Source organism: Melozone crissalis, unplaced genomic scaffold (assembly GCF_028551555.1).
Source record: "Melozone crissalis strain CALT ecotype California unplaced genomic scaffold, PUWL_Pcris_2 ptg000033l_1, whole genome shotgun sequence".
Classification (NCBI taxonomy): Eukaryota; Metazoa; Chordata; class Aves; order Passeriformes; family Passerellidae; genus Melozone; species Melozone crissalis.
The window spans coordinates 5,046,526-5,070,614 of NW_026535811.1; the positions used below are offsets into that span (position 1 = coordinate 5,046,526).

Consider the following 24,089-nt stretch of genomic DNA (forward strand, 5'->3'; position numbering starts at 1 on the left):
CTGAGGAAGAGCCTGTCAGGGATGGAGTAGAGAATGTGTAATTTGCTACTGCATGGTAATCCTAAACCGAACAAAAAAGGGAAATGAGGAGTTACCAGGATCTGCAATAATCTCTCCAAACACATCCTCTTGCCTTTATCTGGCTTTGCAAAACCCTTGCCATTGGTGCTGGGCTTCATTTGCACAGTGACTCAAACACAGGGCAAATAACCCCAGTTCCTTTGCAGCAATTTTTTGGTAGAAAAGTGTTTCTGGCAGAAATGCTAAAGCTGTTTCATGTCAGCAGCCCTGGGGAGAGGTTCCCACCTCTCTCCTGTTCAGCAGCACACCAGCACTGAACCCCAGGCACTGGGCTGAAATGAAAATAACTCCTTGGGCAGCTCATCCAGCACAAGGCTGGGCTTTGCTGTGGACACAGGGGCAGCCAAGGTGGCTTTTTGCAGAAGAAACTCAGCTCAGGCAATTTTTAAACTGGAGTTTTTGCACTGCAGTTCACTCACCCTCCCTCTCTCCCATCTCCATGTGGAAGCAATTAAAGCATTCATGTGACAGCAAACCTGAAAACAAATTCACAGTGCCTCCAGCACAAGGGGGAAGTGCCCAGATTTAGCTGATTTTCCCTGTGTCCTGAGTTGTGAGATACGGTTTGGGAGTATTCTGTTGTTTGTTTGGTGGTTTTTTTGTTTGTTTGTGTTTTTGTTTGGGTGGTTTTGTTTGTTTTTGGTGGGGTTTTTTGTTTTGTTTGTTTGTTTTTTCAAGGTTAAAAAATAAGGTATTTCATTTTTAACTCCAACATTGATAGACTTCCAAAAGTGACACTGGATTGGAGGGTGACAGTGCCATCTCTCCAATGACACTGGACAAACCAACTGTCCATCAAATTTCTCTTCCTCCATAAAGGAATGCAAAACAGTAAGTTATTTGCATAAAGGGAGTGAGAAAGTTTGTTACAAGAATGTAAGCATCAGAAGGCTTAGGAAAACTTGAAAAAAACAGGATGACAGTATTGTATTTGCCATCTGTCAGAGGAGGGGCAGTTATCTCCTGTTCATGGGGCAGTTTTCTTTATCTCTCTCACAGCCAATCCTCCCTCCAGGAGATCTCTTCTGTTAATGGGCCATTAATTATTAATTATCTCCTGTGCATGGCCAGTGAGTATTCCTGCATGGCTGATCCAATCCCATCATCCCATGGGGAGAAGCTCTGCCCAGGGGAGGAGCCAAGCATTCCTACTTGGATCCAATCTGAGCTTTGGGACACCACAACAGCCTTTGCCCACTGCATTGCCAGAGGGAGACCAAGCCCATCTCCAGCACTATTGCGTTTGTATTTTTAATTTTCCTGCTAAAGAACTGTTATTCCTATCCCCATATCTTTTCCTGAGAGCCTCTTTGTTTCAAAAATTACAATAATTCAGAGGGAGTGGGTTTACATTTTCCATTTCAAGGAGGGCTCCTGCCTTCCTTAACAAAAACCTGTCTTTTCAAACCAAGACCCCATGGTTATCTTCGATATAAACATTAACAGCAGCTTTACCCTGAATACTTGACCTACATTCAGTGTTTAGGAAGAATAGATCAAGAATAAACCACAAGATTGATTTTAAGGGATGTATCCCATAATATTTTATTTAAAAAAAACCACTGATTACTTTTCATTGGAATTAAATGGGGATTTTTTCACAGATTGAAAAGATTCTTAAATAAATCTATGTAATTGTGTCCTTGATGGGTGACATCCCTGGAAGGTTATGATGTATTTAAGGCATTTTTCATGAGCAGAAGTTTTTAAATTTCAAGTTATGGCTAATTAGAAATGTCAGTCTCTTATCCCATTAACTTCTCAGTTCAGCTAAGAAAAATGCAGCTTTTTTTCAGCTCCTTCACAGAGGCAAAGTGCTGGAAAAGCAAACAGAAACTTTGTTTTCTTACTCACCCATTGCAAGATCCTTAGAAAGGGTGCAATGCATTCCTGAAGGTGAACAGGCTGAAAATTCCTCATCCTGATGGCAAATAATACACTGGGATTTTTTTTTCACACAGAATAAATAATACAAATACAGAGCTGAACAGATTAATAGACCTTGCTAATACAGTGAAATAATTACCTGCTAAACCATGAAAGAGTAATTTCACAGCTCTGCTCTAAGATTTTTCAGTTTACCTTCAGAAAATGGACATGATTTGTGAACTTCACAAAAATTAGGTTATACATAGATGGCAGTATATCTATATTAGTTTTAGAGTCTAATACAATTTATATAATTTTAATATAATTTCATAATTGCTCAATCTCACAAAAACAGCACCTTTGTAAAGATACAGTCATAGGGTGCATCCAGATCCCAAACTGCTGGGATCCTCAATCCAAGAGGATCAGCAAGAGTGTTTTAAAAGCCACACAACCAAAAATTAAAAAAAAAAAATCAAGTACATCAAGATATCTCACTTTCCTCATCACCATGTATGGCCTTCATTGTGCAAAATCACTAACCGCCTCCAGAATCTCTGCTGCTCTGAATATTTTCCTCTACAGGAAAGAAAATGCATCTAAAAGCCTGATAAGCCTGTTGCAATAATAGTCACCTGCACAAATTTAAACAACCTCATCTTGGGAATCAGAACTGCTCCAATAGCTCCTGATTTAAAACAGCTCTCAGCACATCTCAGCCGCTGCAGTGATTCATTTTCAGGGAGGTTTTAAGGAGTGTGTACCATAAGGGTTCTGATCCTTCCCCCAGTTGTTCCTGGGGTGATTTTTGGGGTCTCCTGCCTGGTTTGCCAGCCTCTAACATGGTGCTAAAAGGACAAAGATAATCTCAAGCTCTTGCTGGCTCTGTATGGCTCCCAGAGCTCTCCAGTCATAGCACACACCTCCCTGGAGCATCACACAGGATTTCAGGGCAAACACTTCCCCTGGAATGGATCCAGACATCAGCACTAGGGAAAATAAGGCGGCAGAGACAAGGACCAACTTCACCATCTTTTAAAGAGGAAATGAACATGTAGAGTCACATAAATATAGAAAAAAAAAAACACAAAAGAAAAGTTCTCTAGTTGCAACAGTTCCTAGATACTTTCTCATCCTTCCTCTAGCTGAGTGTCTGCTGCACTTTTTTCACAAATTGTGAAGCCTGAAGGTTGCTGAGTGCAGAATGCCTTTCCTGTGAAACACTTGTGCATGTCCTCGCTGGCACAGAGGTGCTGAGCTCCAGGGACAGTGCACAGCTGTCAGAGACACCCTGATAGTCCTGGCCAGGGCTGCTGAGGGTGCTTCTTCATGTAAAACAAGAGATAGGCTGTTTCTCTCCTGCGGAGGCAAAGAGAAAGCACATCACCAGGCATGTTTGAAAAATCTAGGTAACATCCCAGAATTGCTCCTGCTCAGCTTCCTGAGCTTTAGGTCAACTAAGCTGGTCCTCTCCAGTGTTCCCAAGATTTGCTGGTTTATAGGAGAGATTATCTCCCTCCTGTAAGCTCATTTTCTTACAATGCATCAAAACAAAAAGCGTGGAGAAATCCTGATTAATACATCTCCTGCATCCCCACTACACCCCAGGCAATGTTCCCAGACCAGTTTGTCTCCCCTCTCATTGCTACCCTCATCCCAAAGTCTTAACAGCATTAGGAAAAATCAGGGATACATTTGCATACCAGTAGAGGTTGGAACGTCCATAGGTGCATTTAACATCATCCCACGATACCTAGAGGAGAAAAACACACAGGAGGAGGCTGGTAAAAACTCTTAGGAGATGGAAAAATTCTGATACCATCAGAAGGCTAATTAAATATTCTACTCTATTATATCATCTTCTATTATATCATATCATATTATATCATAGTATATTATATCATAATATATTATAGTATAGTATATACTATATTGTATGTTATATGTTGTATATTATTGATGCTATATGTTATGTTATATATTATTTATATTATATTATATATTGGATTATATATTATATTATATATTTTATATGTGATGCTATATTATATTATTATATTATATTATATTATATTATACTATATCATATTGTATTATTCTATACTATATTACACCTCATCTAAACTGAAACTGCACAAGCACCCAACTCAACTCCACTGTCCAAAATCTTGTCACTGTCTCCTGACCAACAGTCTGGACACACACACTGGGCCCTGTCAGCAAAGGAAACAAAATCCCATCTCTGTGGGTAAACAATCTCCACATTGCATTCTACTTTGGCACAACACAGGAGCAGCAAATGAGATGAGAACTGCTTTGATCATTCTTTTCTCTGCTTCTTTCAGGTTCAGAGAATGTGAGTCCCACACAAAACAGAACCTGAGGCCTCGTTTGGTGCAGAAGTGAGAGTCACTCTGCCCTCAGCCCGGAGCATCCTGTAGCAAAGGAGGACAAAGCTCTGCAGCCTCAGTTTCCTTTCCTGGTTCTCTCAGTCAGCACCAGTCCGACTGGATGAGAGCTGGAGGGGTGTCCAGGAAGGCACGAAGGGAAGGTGGCTGGGTCTGCTCACCTGGCAAACCTCGGAATCGTTGAAGCAATACCATTTACAGTCTGTGAGGCTCCGGATGTAGGCACAGTAATGGCCACAGCTGGCTGATCCTGAGTGAGCCACCACAGCAAAGAGCTCATAGTGCCAGGTAGCCTGCAAGAGACACAAAGAGACACTTGCAGTGCAGCAATTCCCATCTGCCATGGGCTGTAGGGAAGCAGCAGCCAGGGCAGCCAGGATGTGCATTTTGTCAAAGAGGTTCACCACAGCCAACCTGCAGCAGTGACTTTTGCGGTTGCCACACTCCCCCTTGTTATTTCCCAGGAAGAGAAACAGACCCACAGTGGGGCAGATCCATCTCAGCTGCCTAGCAAAGCTGTTGTGGCCAACGGTGCCAAACTCTGTGGCCAAAAATATCAACAATACTGCATGGGAAATACCTAGAGCAGAGTTCTCCTCTTTTGGACAAATGTGATCTGCAAAGCCTGGCTTTGGTCCTTAAAGCAGGAAACTCCAGTTATGGGGCGTTTGGTGATTTAATCTGAGCACAGAATGTTGAATAATGGCTGAATCAGTTAAAACAATGGGATGTGAGACAACACCAGGCACAGGCAAATTTTGAGACACAAATTTTTAAGACAGGTACTTTGAACTGAGACAAGTATTGGTGTGACCTCAAATTTTTATGAGAAAGGAGCAGAAAGGAGAAGAAAATCTTTCCTTTTTGAACAGGATTATCTCACCTTTTCACTGTCATCTGCTTGGCACTGACTTTCTGCCAAGACTTGCCTGAGATCAAGCTCTTGTGGGAAAGGCAGGGAGTGGCTCAGCTTGTGCGTGCGGGAGGATCTCTCAAAGCAGAAGCGCTTCAGGTGCAAGGTCAGGGTCTGTGGCAGATGGACGAGCTTCATGCTCTGGAAAGAACCAATAATGCAGCTGAAAACTGGGGCCAAACCCTGGGGAGGTGGGGTGCAAACAGCCACTGCCACCCAGTGTGTGCAGAATGGGGAACAGGCCGTGCTCCTGTAAATATTTGCTAATTCCCAGGGACAGCAGATGCCAAACCTTGGTAGCCCATCTGCACACAAAACAGAGCTGTCATAGCCAAGTTTCTCAGCTTCAGTGTCATCAGCACCCAGCCTTGGGTGTCTCAAGGGCTGCTTCACTTCCCATGTGCTCTCCTAGCCCCATGCTGGTAGCACTAGAGGCAAATCAACCTCCTGAGACATCAGAGCACAGGACCCCCTTCCTAACAGGAGGAGAGGTGTCTGTGGTTTATATCTCACTCTGCTGGCAAATCTGAGCTGTTGATATCTTCTTAAACTTGCTATGGTTGAGTCCTTTCCCCACCCTCCCCAGTCCTCAAGGGACGTCTGGGTATGAGACATGGGGAAATAATTCTCCAGTTACCTGTAGAAACGGTGTTTTCCTCCCACACTGTTGACAGAAACACATGTTCTGTCCAGTCAGCTCCTCTGGATGGAAGAAGTATTGCAGGCAGTCCTCCTGAGAAGACAGAGACTTCTTTCAACTGAGTTCCTTCAGCTGGATTTTTATTTCTACATTATTTCAGGGGGCCCAAGCAAACAGCAAAGTTACAGAAGGCATGTTTTATTCAAAGGACAAAACACTGCAGCCTGAAACAAAAGGTACCTCATTTCTCCCAGCTGCTGATGTGATTATAAAAGTTGGGGAAAAAAGGGGTACACAAATTCCACAAAGAAGATATTGATGTATAAATGTCTTTTATACTTCAGAGCCTTAAAGGTTTTCAAAGCAGCTTCTTCATGCTGAAACAGTATAAAGTGGTCAGAGAATCTATGAGGTCCAGTGGTCCGCTGGCATTTGAAAAATCCACTATGAGCAGAATCATCTCCTAAGGAAAAAGTGCTGCTGCTAAACTTACCAGAGTCTTCAGCCTGTGAGAATTGGCATCCAGCACTGGGAGTGGAAGGGTTAACATGGTGCTTTTGCTCTTTACTTCAAAAGAGCATTTCTGACAGGCCACATGCTCCTGTATGCAGATCGTGTACAAATCTTGAAGCTCTTTAACCTGGAGGGGTGAAAAAAAAAGCCAAAACAAAGTTTATGAAGAAGACAGCTGAGCTGTTTCCCTGTGGCTGGGAAAGTCCCTGTGGTCACACATTTCAAGCAAGGTTATTATTCCTTTGAGGTTGGAACCAAGATGTGACAATGACTTATGTGGACAGGGTACTTCCCACAGTTTAAAGGAGAACAACTCCTTCCCCTCATTCCCTAACAGAGAGGAAAGGCACAGCCTGTAAGATGAGAGAGTTAAATATCTGCTTTGATGCAGAATTGATCTGTTTTGCTTGAAACTGCAACAGGAGCCTGTCTTCTACACTAAAAAAACTGTGAGAGTCAGGGAAGAGTCACTTTTCCCAGTCCCATGGGAGGAGCTGTTATATACATCACATCCTATCAGTGACTAATTAGAGTGAAATGCACATGGCTGACTTCAAAGGATGGAAAATCTGTGTCAAGGTATACCAATAAATGTTTACAGAAATTTGGAGGAAAAAATAAATTCAATATAACTACATACAATGCTGCAAAAAGATCAATCTTTTAGTTATTAATCAGCTCTCCCATTAGAATGGACACTGGCATGCCCTGAAAGCAGGATGAGCATAACTTAACCGTGATTCAAAATGTCAAAGCTTATGAAAGATTCTCTGACCCATTTGAAAGATGCAATGAAAGAAGAGATAATTTTAAAACTTTAACTTAGCACAATTGCCAGTGAATGGGATCCTTCAAGGAGCAGAGGAAACCACACATGATCAGGGGCAAAGGTTCATTTCAGTCACCATCCTTACCAGCTCTGGCTTTTTCATCTGCTTCTTTAACAAGTTCCAGAGAGTCAGAAAGAGCTGAGCAGCATCATGCTGCACAAACACTGCAGGAGCAGAAAACACAACCTCAGTCAGTGTCATGAGCAGCACCGAGCACAGATTTCCCACAAATGGCTAAAGGAGATTTATTGTCCCCTCTTAGACCCAGATTCTTGTCCCTTGCTGGGGACAGAATCTTAGACTGGGCACCAGCTCCATGTGGCCTGAGCAGGCAGTGGGAGAAGACAGGAGGGCTTGTAGCACCCAGTGCAAAAATCTTGTCACCAGATGCAGGGACAAGAGGATGCTCAATACCTACCAGAGAATGCTTTGGGTTGGAAGGAGCCCTAAATTTCATATGGTTCCATTCCCCCCACCATGGGCAAAGACACCTTCCAGCAAACACCTTCCAATCTGGCCTTGAGCACTTTCAGGGATGCAGCACCCACAGTGGACATCCTGCATCAGGGTCTCACCACTCCCGCAGCAAAAAATTTCTTCCCAATATTCAATCTAAACCAGCTGGTTTACATTTCAAGCCATAACCCCTTATCTTATCATTTCTGTCACATGTCCTGCCATGCCCTTGTAAACAGTCCCCTTTGAATCCTCCTCAGAAACAATACAGGGAAGATTCTGTTCTCTTTTTCACCTTTATTACTCCACAGACTGGTTTTTCCCATCCCCTCACAGCCCAGGAAGGCAAAAGTGCTCCTGAGTGCTGAGATTAAAATGACAGCAGGGTATACCCACATGTCTCACACACAGATAAGATAAACCTCTTGATCCCTGTCTCTCTTTAACTGGAAGAGAGATGGCTGAGTGAAAAGCCACTCAGAGTCAGGAGAAAAATGATGCAAACAGGATACTGAGTTTGTCTTGTGTTCCTCTTTCATAAAGGTCAGGGCACCTCCCTTTTCTGTTCTGAAAACTGCTGTTTGGGCTTTTATATGGCAAAGATAAGGGTATTTGGTTATACCCTGTGTATTGCACACACAGACAGACTCTTGGCATCCCACTGTCCCTGGTCACTCGTGCATTACAAACCTTTCTCTTTTAGAACTTTGGCCAGCTGGGAGATTTATCCTGCAAATCCTTCTCTCTGCCCCTACAAGAAGGAGCAGGAGGGGGATTTGTGCAAACCCATTCTCTTTTCCACACCATCCCTTTCTTCTAATAAGTAAAGCATCTATTTCACTATCATGATAAAGTAGAGCAAAACACATCAAACTATGAACTGTCCTCTCTGCCCTGCACAGCATCCACAGCTGAATCTTCTAGCAGCCTGATAGTCCTCCCACCCTCTGGATATCAGCAAATACATCCAGCAGGGTTTGTTTTTTCCCTCTCTTCAGTGAGACACAGCATTGCACTCAGCTGGGAGGCAGCTGCAAGGAGCACTGTGCCACTGTGAACCTAACTCCTGGCATTTCTGCATTCCTGGAGGAGATGCTGGAGTCTGGACTGCTTTTAAGTGCTGGATAAATGCAGACAGAGGTGGGCATGATGAGGCAGGGCTGCTTACACTCCACTCTGTGCTCTGAAAGGCAGCAAGCCAGCTCTGTGGGGCCCACAGCTTTGCACTTGCCACTCTGCATCTTCTCCAGCAGCAGGAGCATCTGGTACGGGACATTGCTCCTCCTCTGGGCAGGGGAGGCTGGCACCGTGATCCTGGAGGGGGGAGAAGAAACACCAGAGGTGATGAGAGGCTCGGTGGGGAAATGTCACACATCACACCTGAAGGAGCACAGGTCAGCAGCAGGGACAGCAGCTCAGGGGGAACCAGAATGGGAATGTTTTCAGCAAAAGAAGGGAAAAGGGAATCCCACAGTGCAGGCTGACAGCTCTAAAGTAAAAGGCCAAAATTTTAAGTTGGCTTGCTCCTGAATAAGAGACAAGCCAAGCAGGACCTCAAGTGCTTTCTGGCCTCTAAAAACAACATTAGTTATATCCAATTCCAGATCTTTTTTGCCTCCCACCCATTGATGTCCTCACTCTCAACATGCCCTCAGAATTTCACAGGCACATATATCATAATGCTCCTATTTCAGCTATATGCCAACAAAACATCTACATTCTCCCTAAATTCATTGTAGCCTACAGGTTTTTGTTTCTTCAAATAAGCATGGTAGCCTACAGTCTACATTATTTAGCTTTGCCCATTGATGACACTTATCATTTCTGCATATCTGAAATTTCTCTTTTCCCCTCTGCTCAGCAGTGAGCATGGAAGAAAGGAGTGGATAGGAATGATCCACTTAGATTACTAAATCTGCAGTGGAGTGAGTAAACTGAAAAACAAAGCAAACCAGTTATTAGTGTGGTCAGTAGGGAGACAGGAGCCCAAACCCTCCTCAAAAAACACAAGGACAACAGTCAAGCAAAACAAAGCAATGCTGAATGTTCATGATCTGCAGCACTTCTCTGTCAGGGGTTAGCCAGGGCAGTCAGGGCCCAGAGGCCAGGGATTAGGGTATGCTTGTGTTTACATGCTTCAAGTGACAAAATTAATAATGAATATGGCTACACATGACACATCTTTTGTTATAAGGCCTGTGAGTAAACCTGGAATAAAATCATATATATTATATTTATATTAAATTATCTGTATGTTATATATATATATATATATATATATATATATATATGTGTGTGTGTGTATGTGTGTGTATGTGTTTTAATATATGTATAATATTATATAGAATATATACATATATATTATTTTTTTATATTTATATAATTATTTGCATAAAATAATTATATATATTTATATATAAAATTATAAATAGATGAATCATAATTATAATTTTTATAATTATATCATTTATTAATAAAATATTGGTTTCATAATAATTAGTTTATTAATGAGTGATTTATTAATAAATTATATTTTATTATATATTTTATAATTATGTTTTAGATAAATTATTATATACATATATAATGTATATTTATATATTCTATAGAATTTATATGGAATGTAATTATACATTATATATATTTGTTATATATATTATAATGTATTATATTTCTAAAATATATAAATATATTAAATAAATAGAATTACTATCTATATAATTATTATATATAAAATTATATGTATCCTGTTAGGGAAAAGAGCCACAAAGAGTCAGTTCAGGACACGAATCAGAGATGATTAACAAGTCTGGACACTGCAGCTTCTACCTGTGCAGGGCCTGTCAGTGCATGACAGACACCACAAGGCAGAGACCTTGCTGAGGGACCAAAAGCATCCTGATAGCACCTCAGTGATGCAGTGATGCCTTCAAAAGCACATCCCATATGAAAGAAGGAATGGAGCCAGGAGTGCAGCAATGGAATCCCAGGGAGGGAAACAGGAGGTACCTCCGGAGTATCCTTGTGAAGTGGATGTTCATGAGGAACACCTGGAGCAGGGAGTTGAGGCAGCAGCTCTGCCCAAGGTTGTACAGTCCAACAGCTTCTGCAGGGGAGAAAGAGGCAAAGTGAGGTCTGGGATAGGCACAAGAAAGGAAAGTGAAAGTTATTTGAAAGTAGCAAACTCTTCTTGTGCATAATCAGTCCTTCAGTGCATAGGCTCAGCATCTTGCTCAGACCTGATAAAGTGTTCAATCTATTCTTCTGCTCCTCAAGCAGATAACATTTTGTTTTGTTTGGCAACTGACAGAAAAAATCCAAGTATACCCCGCTAATGATTCTCAGATTTCTCCCGGTTCCTCTATTGTCCTCTCATAACACACCTAAACAAAAAATAGAACAACAGGAGGCAAAGACTGCCTGTATGAGGAGAATAACCTCATACAGGCATGGCTTAATAATGCCTCATAATCCATGGCTTAGCAAATCCAGCAATGCTGGCTGTGTTTGGAGAGAGACAGAGCCAGCAGCTAGGCACTTTTGGCTGCAATGGCCAATTTGAGGACTTAAATACAGAAAAAGCTCAGAGATCTTAATGAATTCCTTTTTAAAAGAACTCAAAATAGTTACTTGGCAAGGCAAAATGAGAATTATCTGTATTATATTCCTCAGTGAAGAGATAAGGAATAGGAGAAAATTAAGCCTATGGACAGGGAAGGGAACAGCTGGCATGAGAAATAGAAAATATGACAGTGAAGAATAGGTAAAACATTATTACCATTTTTTAAGTCTGCCAGACCAAAGACTGATACCAACTTCTGGTTTTTGGCCTTCACCTCTTTGGTTTCCTCTTTCTTATTCTGTACTTCAATTTCTGCCTCCATGACCTCGCTTGGTGCCACCTCTGGTTTCTCGCTTCTTTCTTGATGTCCACTCATCTGTCCCATCAACAACACTGCTCAAGGACAGAAGAGACCTTCCTATTATGAAAAAGGTGAAATCAAAATACCATTGAATGGTTTGGGCTGGAAAGGAATCTCAAAGATAATCTCATTTCAACCCCCTGACACCCACCAGATCAGGTTGCTCAGGGCTCCATCCAGCCCTGCCTGGAATATCAATAAAATCAGAAAGATTACTGCAAGGTGGGATATTTGAATTAACATGAGTGTTGAGGTGTGCAGGCTATTGCTAAGGGAACAGAAACAATTGCTCATCCTGTCTTCCTCTTGTGGCTAAATAAATAAATAAATGAGCCTTCAGTTCCACAGAAACAGCTCCATCTAGCCAAGGAACTCCACATGTCCCTGTCCAGGAAGATTTGGTAAATAAAAACATTAGAATTGCCCAAAAGCAGATGTTGCAAAACTCCTCTATTTTGGAAAAAGCTGTATTTTATTTAAAAAAAAAAAAAAAAAAAAAGGAGCTCAAGTATTGAAAAGGTCAAGTTTCACCTTCTCTTCTGGCCAGATGAGCACCTTTGGTTTCTGTACTGGGCTCCCTGCGTTGGTTTTAAGCCCTGAGTTACAGCACTGCTGTGGCGCTTTGGACTGTAATTTTGAAAGATATTTAAGTACCAACAAACCAGTTTCTTTTTCTGTTCCTTCAAGTGATCACAGGCAAAGTAACTGTTCACACAAGAGAACCATTATGATGCCTTGATTTTTAAGCGAGTATTCAACAAACCATTACTCTGAAAGTCTCCTGGGACTCAAAAAGCAAAAGCTTTATGAGCAAAAACTCACTAAAGCTACTAAAGCAAAATTAAAATACACAAACAAAACAATCTGATAAAAGTTCAAATGCAACTACGTAAAAATGAAACTTTCTAAAAGCTCACTGCCAACATGGAGACAGAATCAGAAAAAAGTGGATATTCACAGGGAAGGGGGGGCTGAAGAGGCAATAAATGCTCAGAAATTATTATTCTACAAATATTAAACAGCACATAAAATCAACCTAAGGCGAAGCACTGAAAGAATGAAGAAAAGCTACTAAGAAAGGGAAATAAGCAAAATCCTGGTTCTGTCTTTCATTTAAAAAAAAATCTTTGCTTTAAAAGCATGGTTTTGGGTTAACTATGCCTAATAGTGTCAGATATCAAAGTTACTGAAGATTCAGGCAGAAAAGCTAGAAATTGGGGTTTTTTCCCTGATTATTACCTTTAGGCTTAAGTATATTTATTTCCAACTGTATTTTTGATTGTTTACTTTTAAAGATTACTTTTGATCTCTAAGTGTCACACACTAAGATTCACCAAATATTGTCGAATTTGCTGAGAAGTTTTTTTTGGAGGGAAAAAACCCAGACTCTCAAAGACAGAGTGAAGAGCATCACTTTTTATACCCAAACATGGTGAATAGAACATCTACGCAGGAAAAGATAAATTTAATCTGATTTCTCACTTGCCAAAACAGAGCCTGGACACTGACTGCCTGTTTTCCTGGGGATGATTTAATGGCACATTCAGGTTTCTGAAAGCTGAGCTGGGTTTAGCTGGTGTAGAATCAGCCAGGAGGTCAGGGATGCTCCCGGGCAGTGGGGATGTTGAAAGAGACAGAAAGCAGAGGGGCAGGCAGTACAGAGGTAGCTAAACATAGCTAGGAATAAAGAAAACATGCAATACGCAGGTTTTGACAGGAAAGGGAGGACTAAGAGTGGGATTAAAGAGCAAGAATGGGGCTCGATGTCTTTGAGGAAAAGGTAGAGAGATCTTAGGGATCTTAGGGCAGGAAGGTGCAGGAGGATCCAGGAGGATTTGTGTCTCTGGTTCCATGAAATTTTCTCCCAGTCACCAATATTGGAGATCCTGTTGTGGGAGCAGGGACACAAACAGAACTTCCCAACCCTTGGAACCTCCTCGTTTTGGCTATCAGAAATACAACCTTCCAAAGGCTTGCACTTGACCTCCTTTTCCCTGCACAGGTACATAAAACAACAGGTGAGTGAGGCAAGGAACTGAGCAGCAGGCTCTCCTCCTGATCCCCATTTCTCCTGTCTCACTGGAGCAGCAGCGTTGTTTCGGTTTCCTTTGCAGGTCAGGGGTGGGATTGGTACCTCAGTGCCCCGGCTGGCACCAGCATTGGGCAGAGAACAGGGAGCAGAGAGACCCTCCTTGTACCCTCCAGCCCATCATCATCATCATCACAACCCTCACACTCCTTCCTCTCCCTCAGCCAGCCCAGCCCTTTCTCCTTTTCTCGCTGCCCTGCTCCAGTCTCCATCTGCCCGCCCAAGACTCTGGATTCTCACGACAAACCCCAAAATGTCCCTTCACTGTGCCCGAGAAGGGCTCCCACTCCGGCCCTTGTCCCTTCCCTGCCAGCTCCTTTTCCTCCCCGGGGATCCTGGGGTGCCGATGATGATGCTAAGGCAGGCAGTGGCTGCAGCAGGGACACCAGGCGGCTCTGAGCAGTCTATTCTCGTGGAAGGTGTCCCTGCCCTCAGCACGGGGGCTGGAATTAGATGATTTCGAAGCCCAACCCAAATTATTCTGTGTTTCCATGGTCCGTGCTGGCTGCAGCAGAGACTCAGCGTGACGACCACCCTCAAGGGGAAGGAGGCGCCTAAGAGCGCATCACCTCCGACTTCAACGGGATGCGACTGCAAGGAGAATTCCCACTTAGCTGCCAAACTACTCCGTTATTATTCCCTCTCTATTTCCTCCCCTCCTGACACACTGCGCCTCCAGCATCCAATCTCACCAAGCAGCAAAACGCTTTCTTACCGATTCACGCTCGCAGCGCGCCCGCTGGCACGGGGCGGCACCGCACGGCGCGCCGGAGGGAGCGCGCATCCGGGGGAGCGCAGGGATGCGGGATCCGGGAGGGATGCGGGATGCGGGATCCGGGAGGGATGCGGGATCGGGAAGGGATGCGGGATCCGGCAGGGCTGAGGGAGCCGGCAGGGCTGAGGGAGCCGGCAGGGCAGCGGGCGGAGCGGAGCGGGGCGGCCCCGGCGCGTCAGGCAGCGGCAGCGCCCGCCCCGCTCTCGGAGCCGCTCAGTTTTCATTTCCCGCTCGGCCGGGATCGCACACAGAAAGTGAAACTCGGAGCCGCCCTGCGCCTCCTCCCGGCAGGCACGGAGGGGGCTGGGAGAAAGGGACCCAGGGGTTTTCACTGCTTGTTCTTTGTCCCTTCATGCAAATCGCTGGGGGAAGCGTTGTGAGGCTGAGCTGTCCGCACACAGCTGCGCTCCCAGCCCTGTGTCAGGGACCTCTGTGCAGCCCCACTGAGCCGTGGGGAGGAAACACGCACGGGAGGATTTCACAGGGGTCATCTGGAGCCCATCAGGGCTGTCCTTGTGGAGGGGTTCCAGCTGCAAACCCTCTGGAGAACCTGCTCACACTGCCTGGCTCTGTTGGAGCCAGGACAACTCTTCAGTTCTTAGCAGGTCTTCAGTCGAGGCACAGGGACAATGAAAACTGTCCTGAATCGTCACAGAGGGGATGTGGGTATCTGTAGGGACTTCTGAGCACAAGGGCTCGGTTTCACAAATAACTCAGTGTCTTGGCTTGTGGCAGAGGTTCTCAGCAATAGTTTAAATTTAATGATGTTGATGTTCCCTTTCTATTACTGGGTTCTGTGGCGACTGGCCGGTAGAAGGAAGGAAGGGAGAGAGGAGAACCTCTAAGCCATAAACTGCCCAGAGAGAACGAAACCACCCGAGCAAAGTGCAAAAGGACACTGGAGGTTGAACAGGAGCTAGATCTGCCAGGTGGAAGTTGGTAGAGCAGCGTGCAGTTGAAACAGCTTTTGGTGATGACCCCTGTGAGAGCCTGGGCACTCAGTTAGGAGGAGTATTACATCTGAAGAATGTTTTAAGCTTTGCATGCAGAACTCAGTCATGACAGGGCCCTTCCAAAGCAGGCAGCAGGCAGAGCCCAGAAAATGGGCTCAGATGAAGGGAGGGTTCAAACTGAAAGGCAGCAGTGTCTGAGTGTCCAAACACACTGCCTGCCCCTTGGACAAAAGCTGCTAGCTGCTGATAATTGCCATGGCACTCCTAATGTCCAGATAGCTCCAAAAAGTGCATTGACTGCTTCAAGAGCAGGACTCCTAATTACTGAGTGTCCTTGCAAATAAAATGAAGTGTAATGTTGGTGGTCAGGATGAGATCTAAAAAGCCTTTGGGAAGTTAAGAAATCCACATCCAGTGTTATGTCAAATCAGCCAACATGAATTGCCTCATCTGAGATGTGACTGCCCCAGTACTTGGAGAGTACTGAGTCATTGTGTAAGGGAAGCATGACAAGGACTTATCCCACCTGGCAGGATTGCCTCTTATCAGCCCCTTCTTTATCTGCAAACCCAGGCTGAAGCCTCAGGTGTGCACATCCCCTGCACCTGGGAGGCCCCTCCAAGCATCACTGGAGCAGCACCCAGTGATGGTTCAAGCCATGAGCACCAACAGCCGGTCTCTTATAGCACCTGGGCGGCTCCAGTGATGGTTGAGTGTTCGAGCAGCACACACTGCTGGAGCAATTTGGTTTGTGTGGTTTAGGAACGTGGCTTCTGCTGTACACTTCTGTACAGAAGGCTGGAATCAAACCGTGTTTTCCCCCATCTTTCCCCCCATTCCCTACTCTGGGAAAATCCAGTCCAGGTTCCCCTATTTGATGTTCTGACATGATTCATTTCAGGGTTTTCCCCATTCCATATTCCAGGGAAATCCACTCCAGGTTTTCACCCATTCCATATTCCAGGAAAATCCAGTCCTGGTTTTCCCCCATTCCGTATTCTGGGGAAAAAATCCAGTCCAAGTTTTTCTCCATTCCATATTCTGGGAGAAATCCTGTCCAGATTTTTTCTCCATTCTGTATTCTGGGGGAAAAAAATCCAGTCTGGGTTTTCCCCCCCCCCCTTCCATATTCCAGGAAAAAAAAAACAGTGCAGGTTTTCCCCCATTCCACATTCCAGGTAAATCCAGTCTGGGTTTTCCCCCATTCCGTATTCCAGGAAAAAAATCCAGTCTGGGTTTTTCCCCATTCCACATTCCAGGTAAATCCAGCCTGGGTTTTCCCCCATTCCATATTCCAGGAAAAAAAAATCCAGTCCAGGTTTTCCCCATTCCATATTCCAGGTACATCCAGTCCAGGTTTCTCCCTGTTCCATAATCTGGGGAAAAAATCCAGTCCGGTTTTTCCCCATTCCATATTCCAGGAAAAAAAATCCAGTCCAGGTTTTCCCCATTCCATATTCCAGGTACATCCAGTCCGGGTTTCTCCCTGTTCCATAATCTGGGGAAAAAATCCAGTCTGGTTTTTCCCCATTCCATATTCCAGGAAAAAAATCCAGTCTGGGTTTTCCCCGTTCCATATTCCAGGTAAAAAAAAACAGTCCAGGTTTTCTCACATTTCGTATTCCAGGGAAAAAAATCCAGTCCAGGTTTTTCCCGATTCCATATTTCAGGAAAAAAAACCAGTCCGGGTTTTCCCCCATTCCGTATTCCGTGCAAATCCAGTCCGGGTTTTCCGCGGTGCCCCGTCCCGGTAACTTTGGGATGCTGCGATCCCGATTGATCGGTTCTGGTTTTCTTCATCCCAGGCAGCCTCAGGTTTAACGTGAAAAGCAGCGAAGTTTGCTCGGCTTGGTGAGTGAGGCTCAGAGCGGGATTCAGTGAAATCCCTGCGGAAATCCGTGTCCAGGGCAGCCCCAGGTGTGGTCAGTGAGGATGAGGAGGGTTGGGGCAGCCCCAGGTGTGGTCAGTGAGGATGAGGAGGGTCAGGGCAGCCCCAGGTGTGGTCAGTGAGGATGAGGAGGGTCAGGACAGCCCCAGGTGTGGTCAGTGAGGATGAGGAGGGTTGGGGCAGCCCCAGGTGTGGTCAGTGAGGATGAGGAGGGTCAGGGCAGCCCCAGGTGTGGTCAGTGAGGATGAGGAGGGCCTGGCCCTGTTCAGGGCTGCTTTCAGGGGGTTACTGGTTCCTGTACCTGCTGGAGGGGGTGATCCCCGGGAATCTCCCACAGGACAGCAGTGACAGCATCGGCAGGGCAGGGGGAACACCTGGGTGCTCCTGGGGCATTGCTCAGGTGTGCCAAGGGACAATCCTTGTGCCCCAGGGCCGTGCAGGAGAGGGGAGCAGCACACCTGAGCAGGTGGGGCAACACAGGGAAAATCCTTCTTCATTCTCTTTTTGATTTCATCTTCCCAATCCCATCCTAGTGTCTCTAGTTGCTCTTAAGTGCCCCCCAGTCCCTCCCTAGTGTGCCCCAGGGACCCCAGACTACAGCTGATGGTATCTTACAGGATAATTAATAAAAAATGTCCTCTCCTAAATTTATGTTTACAAGGTACAGAAAAGCTGAGCTGATTGTTGATACATGCCGTACAGCGATACAGACACAAAATGCATTTTTTAATTACTCCCCATCATTCTCTTCTTCGAATGAGTCAGTTCCCACTTCTTCATAGTCCTTCTCCAGGGCAGCCAGGTCCTCCCTGGCCTCTGCAAACTCTCCCTCCTCCATGCCTTCTCCCACGTACCAGTGCACGAAGGCTCTCTTGGCGTACATCAGGTCGAACTTGTGGTCCAGCCGCGCCCAGGCCTCGGCGATGGCCGTGGTGTTGCTCAGCATGCACACTGCCCGCTGCACCTGCGCCAGGTCCCCTCCAGGGACAACCGTAGGGGGCTGGTAGTTGATCCCAACCTGGAAACAGGGATGGGAGAAAAGGCTGTACCACTTATTTATGTGCACAATTCATTTCCTAACAGCAGGAGCAGGAGGCAGCCAAAGAGCTGAAGGAAGGTGAGTGAAAATGCTGGGGTAGAGTGGTACCAGGTGGCAAAGGCCAACACAAATGTCAAACAGCATGAAATTCACTCTAATATCTATTTACTCACTCTAATATCTATACTATTCTACTGTTTAATGTGTGATGGTGTTCTCAGGGGTCCCAGGATGAGGGAACAGACAAGAATCTTGACTCCATGTTTCAGAAGGCTGATTTATTATTTTATCATACATATTATATATATTTTTATGATATATATAATTTTATTATATATATTATTATTTTATTATATATATTATTTTTTATATTTTATACATTAAAACTATATACTATATATACTATACTATATATACTATACTATATATATACTATACTATATACTAAAAGAATAGAAGAAAGGATTTCATCAGAAGGCTAGCAAAGAAAAGAAATGGATGATAATAAAATCTTGTGACTGACCAAGAGTCCAAGACAGCTGGACTGTGATTGGCCATTAATTAGAAACAACCACATGAGACCAATCACAGATGCACCTGCTGCATTCCACAGCAGCAGATAATCATTGTTTGCATTTTGTTCCTGAGGCCTCTCAGCTTCTCAGGAGAAAAAATTCTGGCAAAAGGATTTTTCATAAAATATGTCTGTGACATTAATGCACACTGACAAGTTTGTAGCTTTCTTAACAGCTACTCAATACTGAACATAGAGTTTCACCAAGATACTCTGTAGAAACTAACATAAAAACTTGGTTCCCAGTTGGGAGTTTTCATTGCTGAAGGAGCTGTTTGTATGACAAATGCTTTTCCACTGGTAATGTCTGTATTATTGTTGAAAATTTATTTCCAGACACTGCTGTGTAACCAGTGGGGAGAGGCTCTATAATATCTCTAGGCTACCTAAGAGATTCCCTAATATCAGCATTTCCTTCCTTTATTAATTTTATCAACTTTGGTGTTTCCTCAAGTTTAGATTGTGCCTCAGAGACAGTGCTCATTGGCTGTTCCAAAGGTTAGGTCTGAAATTAAAACTTCGTTCAGTTTTAACCCATACACACTTCAAATTTCCACTTATTTAAATATGTAAGAGCCTGTGTCAATGGGATGTCCAAAGGAGAAAAGGCACATTTTATATAAATGCATCCTTCTTACATTCATTGGGAAATATCTCTATTCCCCCATTGTGGAAACCTAGGGCACTGGGAATATTTCTGTGTCTGCTCTGGGGTATCCTGACCCCCAGGGGAGCCCTGACTCTGACCCTCACTCATGGAGAAAGTTTCCCGGACTTCAAGACAGACTGGAATCCACAAAAGTGTGAAATGGATTATAGAGAGCAGTGTAGGTGATCACTTGAGGAAAATAGGAGAAATAGATGAGATAGAAAACTTTAAATACAAGTTTTCCACTAGAAAATTTTAAAAATACAAGTTTTCTGCTAGACTGAATCTCCCCTTTCAACACTAAAGAGAAGCTTGTGGCAGCCCTGTGGTATTCACATTCTCTGAACCGGAGAGAAGCAGAGAAAAGAATGATCAAAACAATTCTTATGTCATTTGCTGCACCTGTGTTTGTTCATAAGCGGAATGCATCGTGGAAGATTGTTTACCTGAAGGGAATTGATAATTGGATTCTGGTGTGAGTTTTGAGTCATTGGCCAATTGGATCCAGGTGTGTGACAGTCACGGGATGCTGGGCAGTTGGGTGCTTGGCAGATTCAGTTTAGATGCAATGTAATATAGATGTAATATAATAGAGAATAATATAGTATAATAAAGTAATTAATTAGCCTTCTGATAAGATGGAGTCAGATGCATCATTCTTCCTGGATGTGGGACAAAATAGAGCCCTACTCACCTTGATATCTCCTGTATCCACCCACCTTGAAGCCTGTTGGGCACCAGTCGACAAACTGGATGCTTCTCTTGGTCTTGATGGCAGCGATGGCCACGTTGACGTCCTTGGGCACCACGTCCCCGCGGTAGAGCATGCAGCAGGCCATGTACTTGCCGTGCCTGGGGTCACACTTGACCATCTGGTTGTTGGGCTCGAAGCAGGCGTTGGTGATCTCGGCCACGGAGAGCTGCTCGTGGTGCGCGCGCTCGCAGGAGATGATGGGCGCGTAGGTCACCAGCGGGAAGTGGATGCGCGGGTAGGGCACCAGGTTGGTCTGGAACTCGGTCAGGTCCACGTTGAGGGCGCCGTCGAAGCGCAGCGAGGCCGTGATGGAGGACACGATCTGGCTGATGAGGCGGTTCAGGTTGGTGTAGGTGGGGCGCTCGATGGCCAGGTTGCGGCGGCAGATGTCGTAGATGGCCTCGTTGTCCACCATGAAGGCGCAGTCCGAGTGCTCCAGCGTGGTGTGCGTGGTCAGGATGGAGTTGTAGGGCTCCACCACGGCAGTGGAGACCTGAGGGGCTGGGTAGATGGCAAACTCCAGTTTGGACTTCTTGCCGTAATCCACGGAGAGGCGCTCCATCAGCAGGGAGGTGAATCCAGAGCCCGTACCGCCACCAAAGCTGTGGAAGATCAGGAATCCTTGCAGCCCAGAGCAGGCATCGGTCTGGAAAGCAAAAGGGAAAGTGAAACAGCAGTGACTGAAAAAGGTGGAACAGACTTTGCCATGTGAGCCTGTCCTGAGCTGAAGGGGTGAGCAGTCACAGGCAGTACACAGCAGAGATTTCATGTCAGGTTTTCCTGGGAAAGGGCTGGTGATAGTTTCAACCTTTGCTTTCCTCACTGTCTCAACTTGTGACACAGGGATCTATCCAGGCTTCTCTCTCTCTGAACTTCACACTGCTCTGTTATTCTAGCTGAAACCAGCAATGTACAACTGCATAATCCACCCTTCAGTATCAGTATGGGTGCTGTAGGGCTGTGCTAATAATTAAAAATTACATATTCATAACCACTTGATAAAAAAGCCTGGAGTCATGCAGCTGGGAAGTGAACTACTGGGCTCCTCTCTTCTGTACCATGTCCAAATACCATCTGTATGACTTGAAATCTCTTTGCTGAACCATGGGTATCATTTGCAATTAACAAGCTGTTAGTTCTGCCCTTCTTTCTTCTGCAGAGTCCAAACTGTTGTTTCAGAGCTGCTGGGACTTACCAGCTTACGGACACGATCCAGCACCATGTCAATGCTTTCCTTGCCAATGGTGTAGTGGCCACGGGCATAATTATTGGCTGCATCCTCCTTTCCAGTGATCAGCTGTTCTGGGTGAAAAAGCTCCCGGAAAGCGCCAGCCCGAACTTCATCTGAAGAAGAAAGAGAAATTGTAAGAATGTGGTCTTTGTGAGGGTTGTCCTCAGGATGAGGTGAGAGATGAGAATCTGACTCCATGTTCTCAGAAGGCTGATTTATTATTTCTATTCTATTCTATTCTATTCATTATATTATATTTATTATATTATATTTTAAAATGCTATACTAAAATTATACTAAAGAAAGAGAAGGATACATCAGAAAGTTTAACAAGAATGAATAATAAAAACCCATGACTGACTCAGAGAGTCCGACACAGCTGATGATGATTGGTCATGAATTAAAAACAATTCACATGTTTGGATAAACAATCTCCAAACCACATTCCAGAGCAGCAAAACATGGAGAAGATGGGGCTTCTCATCTTCCCAGGAGAAGAAATCCTGGCAAAGGGATTTTTCAGAAAATATCACAGTGACAGTAAGAACATGCTCCAGTGCCAACAAATTCTGGTTGTTGTTGGCATCAGTGCATGCTCTCAGTCACAGGAGCTCATGATGCCAAAAGACAGATGCTGATGGAGAAGGGAAATGTCTCTGGAGCATTTTTTCATTGTTGCATTTGTTTGATTTATTGTGCATCTTCAGTCCAGCCACTTCTCTTCTCATGAGCTTGTTAGTGACAAGTACAACCTGCATCCACAAGTCGCCAGAAAAAAACAGTGTGAAGAAATTCAGGTGTCCCAGTTTTTAGACATTCTTCTCTTAATGGAGGGAAGCGGTCAGGCTCCTGCTTTAAATCCAAACAGAAGAAAAGCAGAATCTGAATGGCAAAAATGTCATGATAAACAAACCCAAAAGTTAAATATTGATGCAAAGAGAAGCTGTACACACCACGTGTACCAGCCATTAAACTGCTGGGGATCCTCTTGTTCCTATGTTCGTAACACCTGTGACAGAATCTGGCATCCTGTGTCACAAGGAAATTGATTTCTTGCTACCTGGTGGTAGCCTGAGGTGCAAAGGGCCACTTTGTGCCAGTGGAGATATGAGGTGATGTGAGGAGAAGCAACCTCATCTCCATTTTGCAGGTTTGTTTCTGTACTGACCTACCACAGTGGGCTCCAAGTCCACCATGACGGCCCGTGGCACGTGCTTCCCCGTGGCTGTTTCGTTGAAAAACGTGGTGAAGGAGTCATCAGAGCTGAGTCTGTCCTGCAGGTCCTTGAAGGTGCCATCGGGCTGGATGCCGTGCTCCAGGCAGAAGAGTTCCCAGCACGCATTTCCTATCTGCACTCCAGCCTGGCCCACGTGGACAGAGATGCACTCACGCTGAGGGGAGAGAGGAGAGGCAGGGTCAGGAAAATCCGTGTGCCTTAGCCCCCCCTATTCCTGGTGGTCACCTTTTCCCAGTGTATTGCTTTTCCAAACAATCAGTGAATTGTCACTGTCAGCTGTTTGTTTGGTTGTTCAGCCCCGTGACCACAATGGGACTGCACATGCCAGACACTGGGACAGTGTAATATTTTTGGGGTCTCCCAATGAAGGGAGGAAATTATGAATCTGACTCTATGTTCTTAAAAGAATAATTTATTATTATATTATATTATATTGTATTATATTATATTATATTACATTATATCATATTACGTTATATTACATTATATTACGTTATATTACGTTATGTTATGTTATGTTATGTTATGTTATGTTATGTTATGTTATATTATATTATATTATATTATATTATATTGTATTATATTATGCTATACCAAAACTATACTAAAGAATAGAGTAAGGATACTTACAGAAGGCTAAACAAGATACTAATTAAAAACTCATGACTCTCTCCTCAGAGTCTGACACAGCCTGACTGTGATTGGTCATTAAATCAAAACAATTCACATGTTGGATAAACAATCTCCAACCACATTCAAAAGGAGCAAATCACAGGAGAAGCAAATGAGATAATATTGTTTTCATTTTTCCCTGAGGTTTCTCAGCTTCCCAGGAGAAAATCCTGGGCAAAGGGGATTTTTCAGAAAATATGACAGTGACAGGACAGTTCTTTAAAAAATTGAGATCTGTGTGCTGTACTACAGAAGTACATTAAAACAGTCAGGAAAAATAAATTTCAATTACTCAAACCCCACCTTTCTTCCTGGACTGGCCCTGCTGAGGAGCACATCCCAGCTTAGTTTATTTTTACTCCTGGCTGGAACCTGACACAGCCACGTGGCATCCCTCACCCTTATGTAACCCAAGGCAGATCATGTCTTTTGATCCTTCTACCCTCTGACACCAGGCTAGTGCAGAACCTTGGAAGAGCTGCTTTCACCCAAGGAAATTATTCCAGATTTTCTTGGTCAAAATAAATGTTCCTTCCAGCTCCTGAGCAGCCATTAATTTTACAACACAATTTTACTCCATTGCTTGTCAGTGCCA

General features: G+C 44.3%; 2 protein-coding genes across 2 annotated transcripts; both read right to left on the reverse strand.

Annotated features, from left to right (window-relative positions):
* Positions 1-1,679: 1,679 nt before the first annotated feature.
* On the reverse strand, positions 1,680-14,486 carry USP18 (ubiquitin specific peptidase 18). The gene is made up of 11 exons (XM_054282022.1): positions 14,438-14,486; positions 11,489-11,665; positions 10,720-10,816; positions 8,879-9,024; positions 7,339-7,418; positions 6,405-6,551; positions 5,909-6,004; positions 5,242-5,412; positions 4,520-4,651; positions 3,654-3,703; positions 1,680-3,309 (listed from the first exon to the last, which is right to left on the reverse strand). The coding sequence occupies exons 2-11, from the start codon at positions 11,655-11,657 to the stop codon at positions 3,231-3,233; spliced, it is 1,167 nt and encodes a 388-aa protein (XP_054137997.1). The 5' UTR covers positions 11,658-11,665; positions 14,438-14,486; the 3' UTR covers positions 1,680-3,230.
* A 3,582-nt stretch (positions 14,487-18,068) lies between these two features.
* On the reverse strand, positions 18,069-22,796 carry TUBA8 (tubulin alpha 8). Its single transcript, XM_054281987.1, has 4 exons — positions 22,754-22,796; positions 21,550-21,698; positions 20,320-21,000; positions 18,069-18,356 (listed from the first exon to the last, which is right to left on the reverse strand). The coding sequence occupies exons 1-4, from the start codon at positions 22,779-22,781 to the stop codon at positions 18,069-18,071; spliced, it is 1,146 nt and encodes a 381-aa protein (XP_054137962.1). The 5' UTR covers positions 22,782-22,796.
* Between the last annotated feature and the right edge of the window lie 1,293 nt (positions 22,797-24,089).

What these genes read in the sequence shown, in the direction of transcription:
- USP18 (XM_054282022.1), bottom strand. Translation starts at nt 11,657, where the DNA reads ATGGGACAGATGAGTGGACATCAAGAAAGAAGCGAGAAACCAGAGGTG. An exon ending in TCTGGCAGACTTAAAAAATG is followed by an intron (nt 10,817 to 11,488) that starts GTAATAATGTTT and finishes TCTCCCCTGCAG; the next exon opens with AAGCTGTTGGACTGTACAAC. An exon ending in TTCACAAGGATACTCCGGAG is followed by an intron (nt 9,025 to 10,719) that starts GTACCTCCTGTT and finishes TCCCCCCTCCAG; the next exon opens with GATCACGGTGCCAGCCTCCC.
- TUBA8 (XM_054281987.1), bottom strand. Translation starts at nt 22,781, where the DNA reads ATGGTGGACTTGGAGCCCACTGTGGTAG. An exon ending in CTTGGAGCCCACTGTGGTAG is followed by an intron (nt 21,699 to 22,753) that starts GTCAGTACAGAA and finishes TTTCTTCTTCAG; the next exon opens with ATGAAGTTCGGGCTGGCGCT. An exon ending in TGGATCGTGTCCGTAAGCTG is followed by an intron (nt 21,001 to 21,549) that starts GTAAGTCCCAGC and finishes TTTGCTTTCCAG; the next exon opens with ACCGATGCCTGCTCTGGGCT.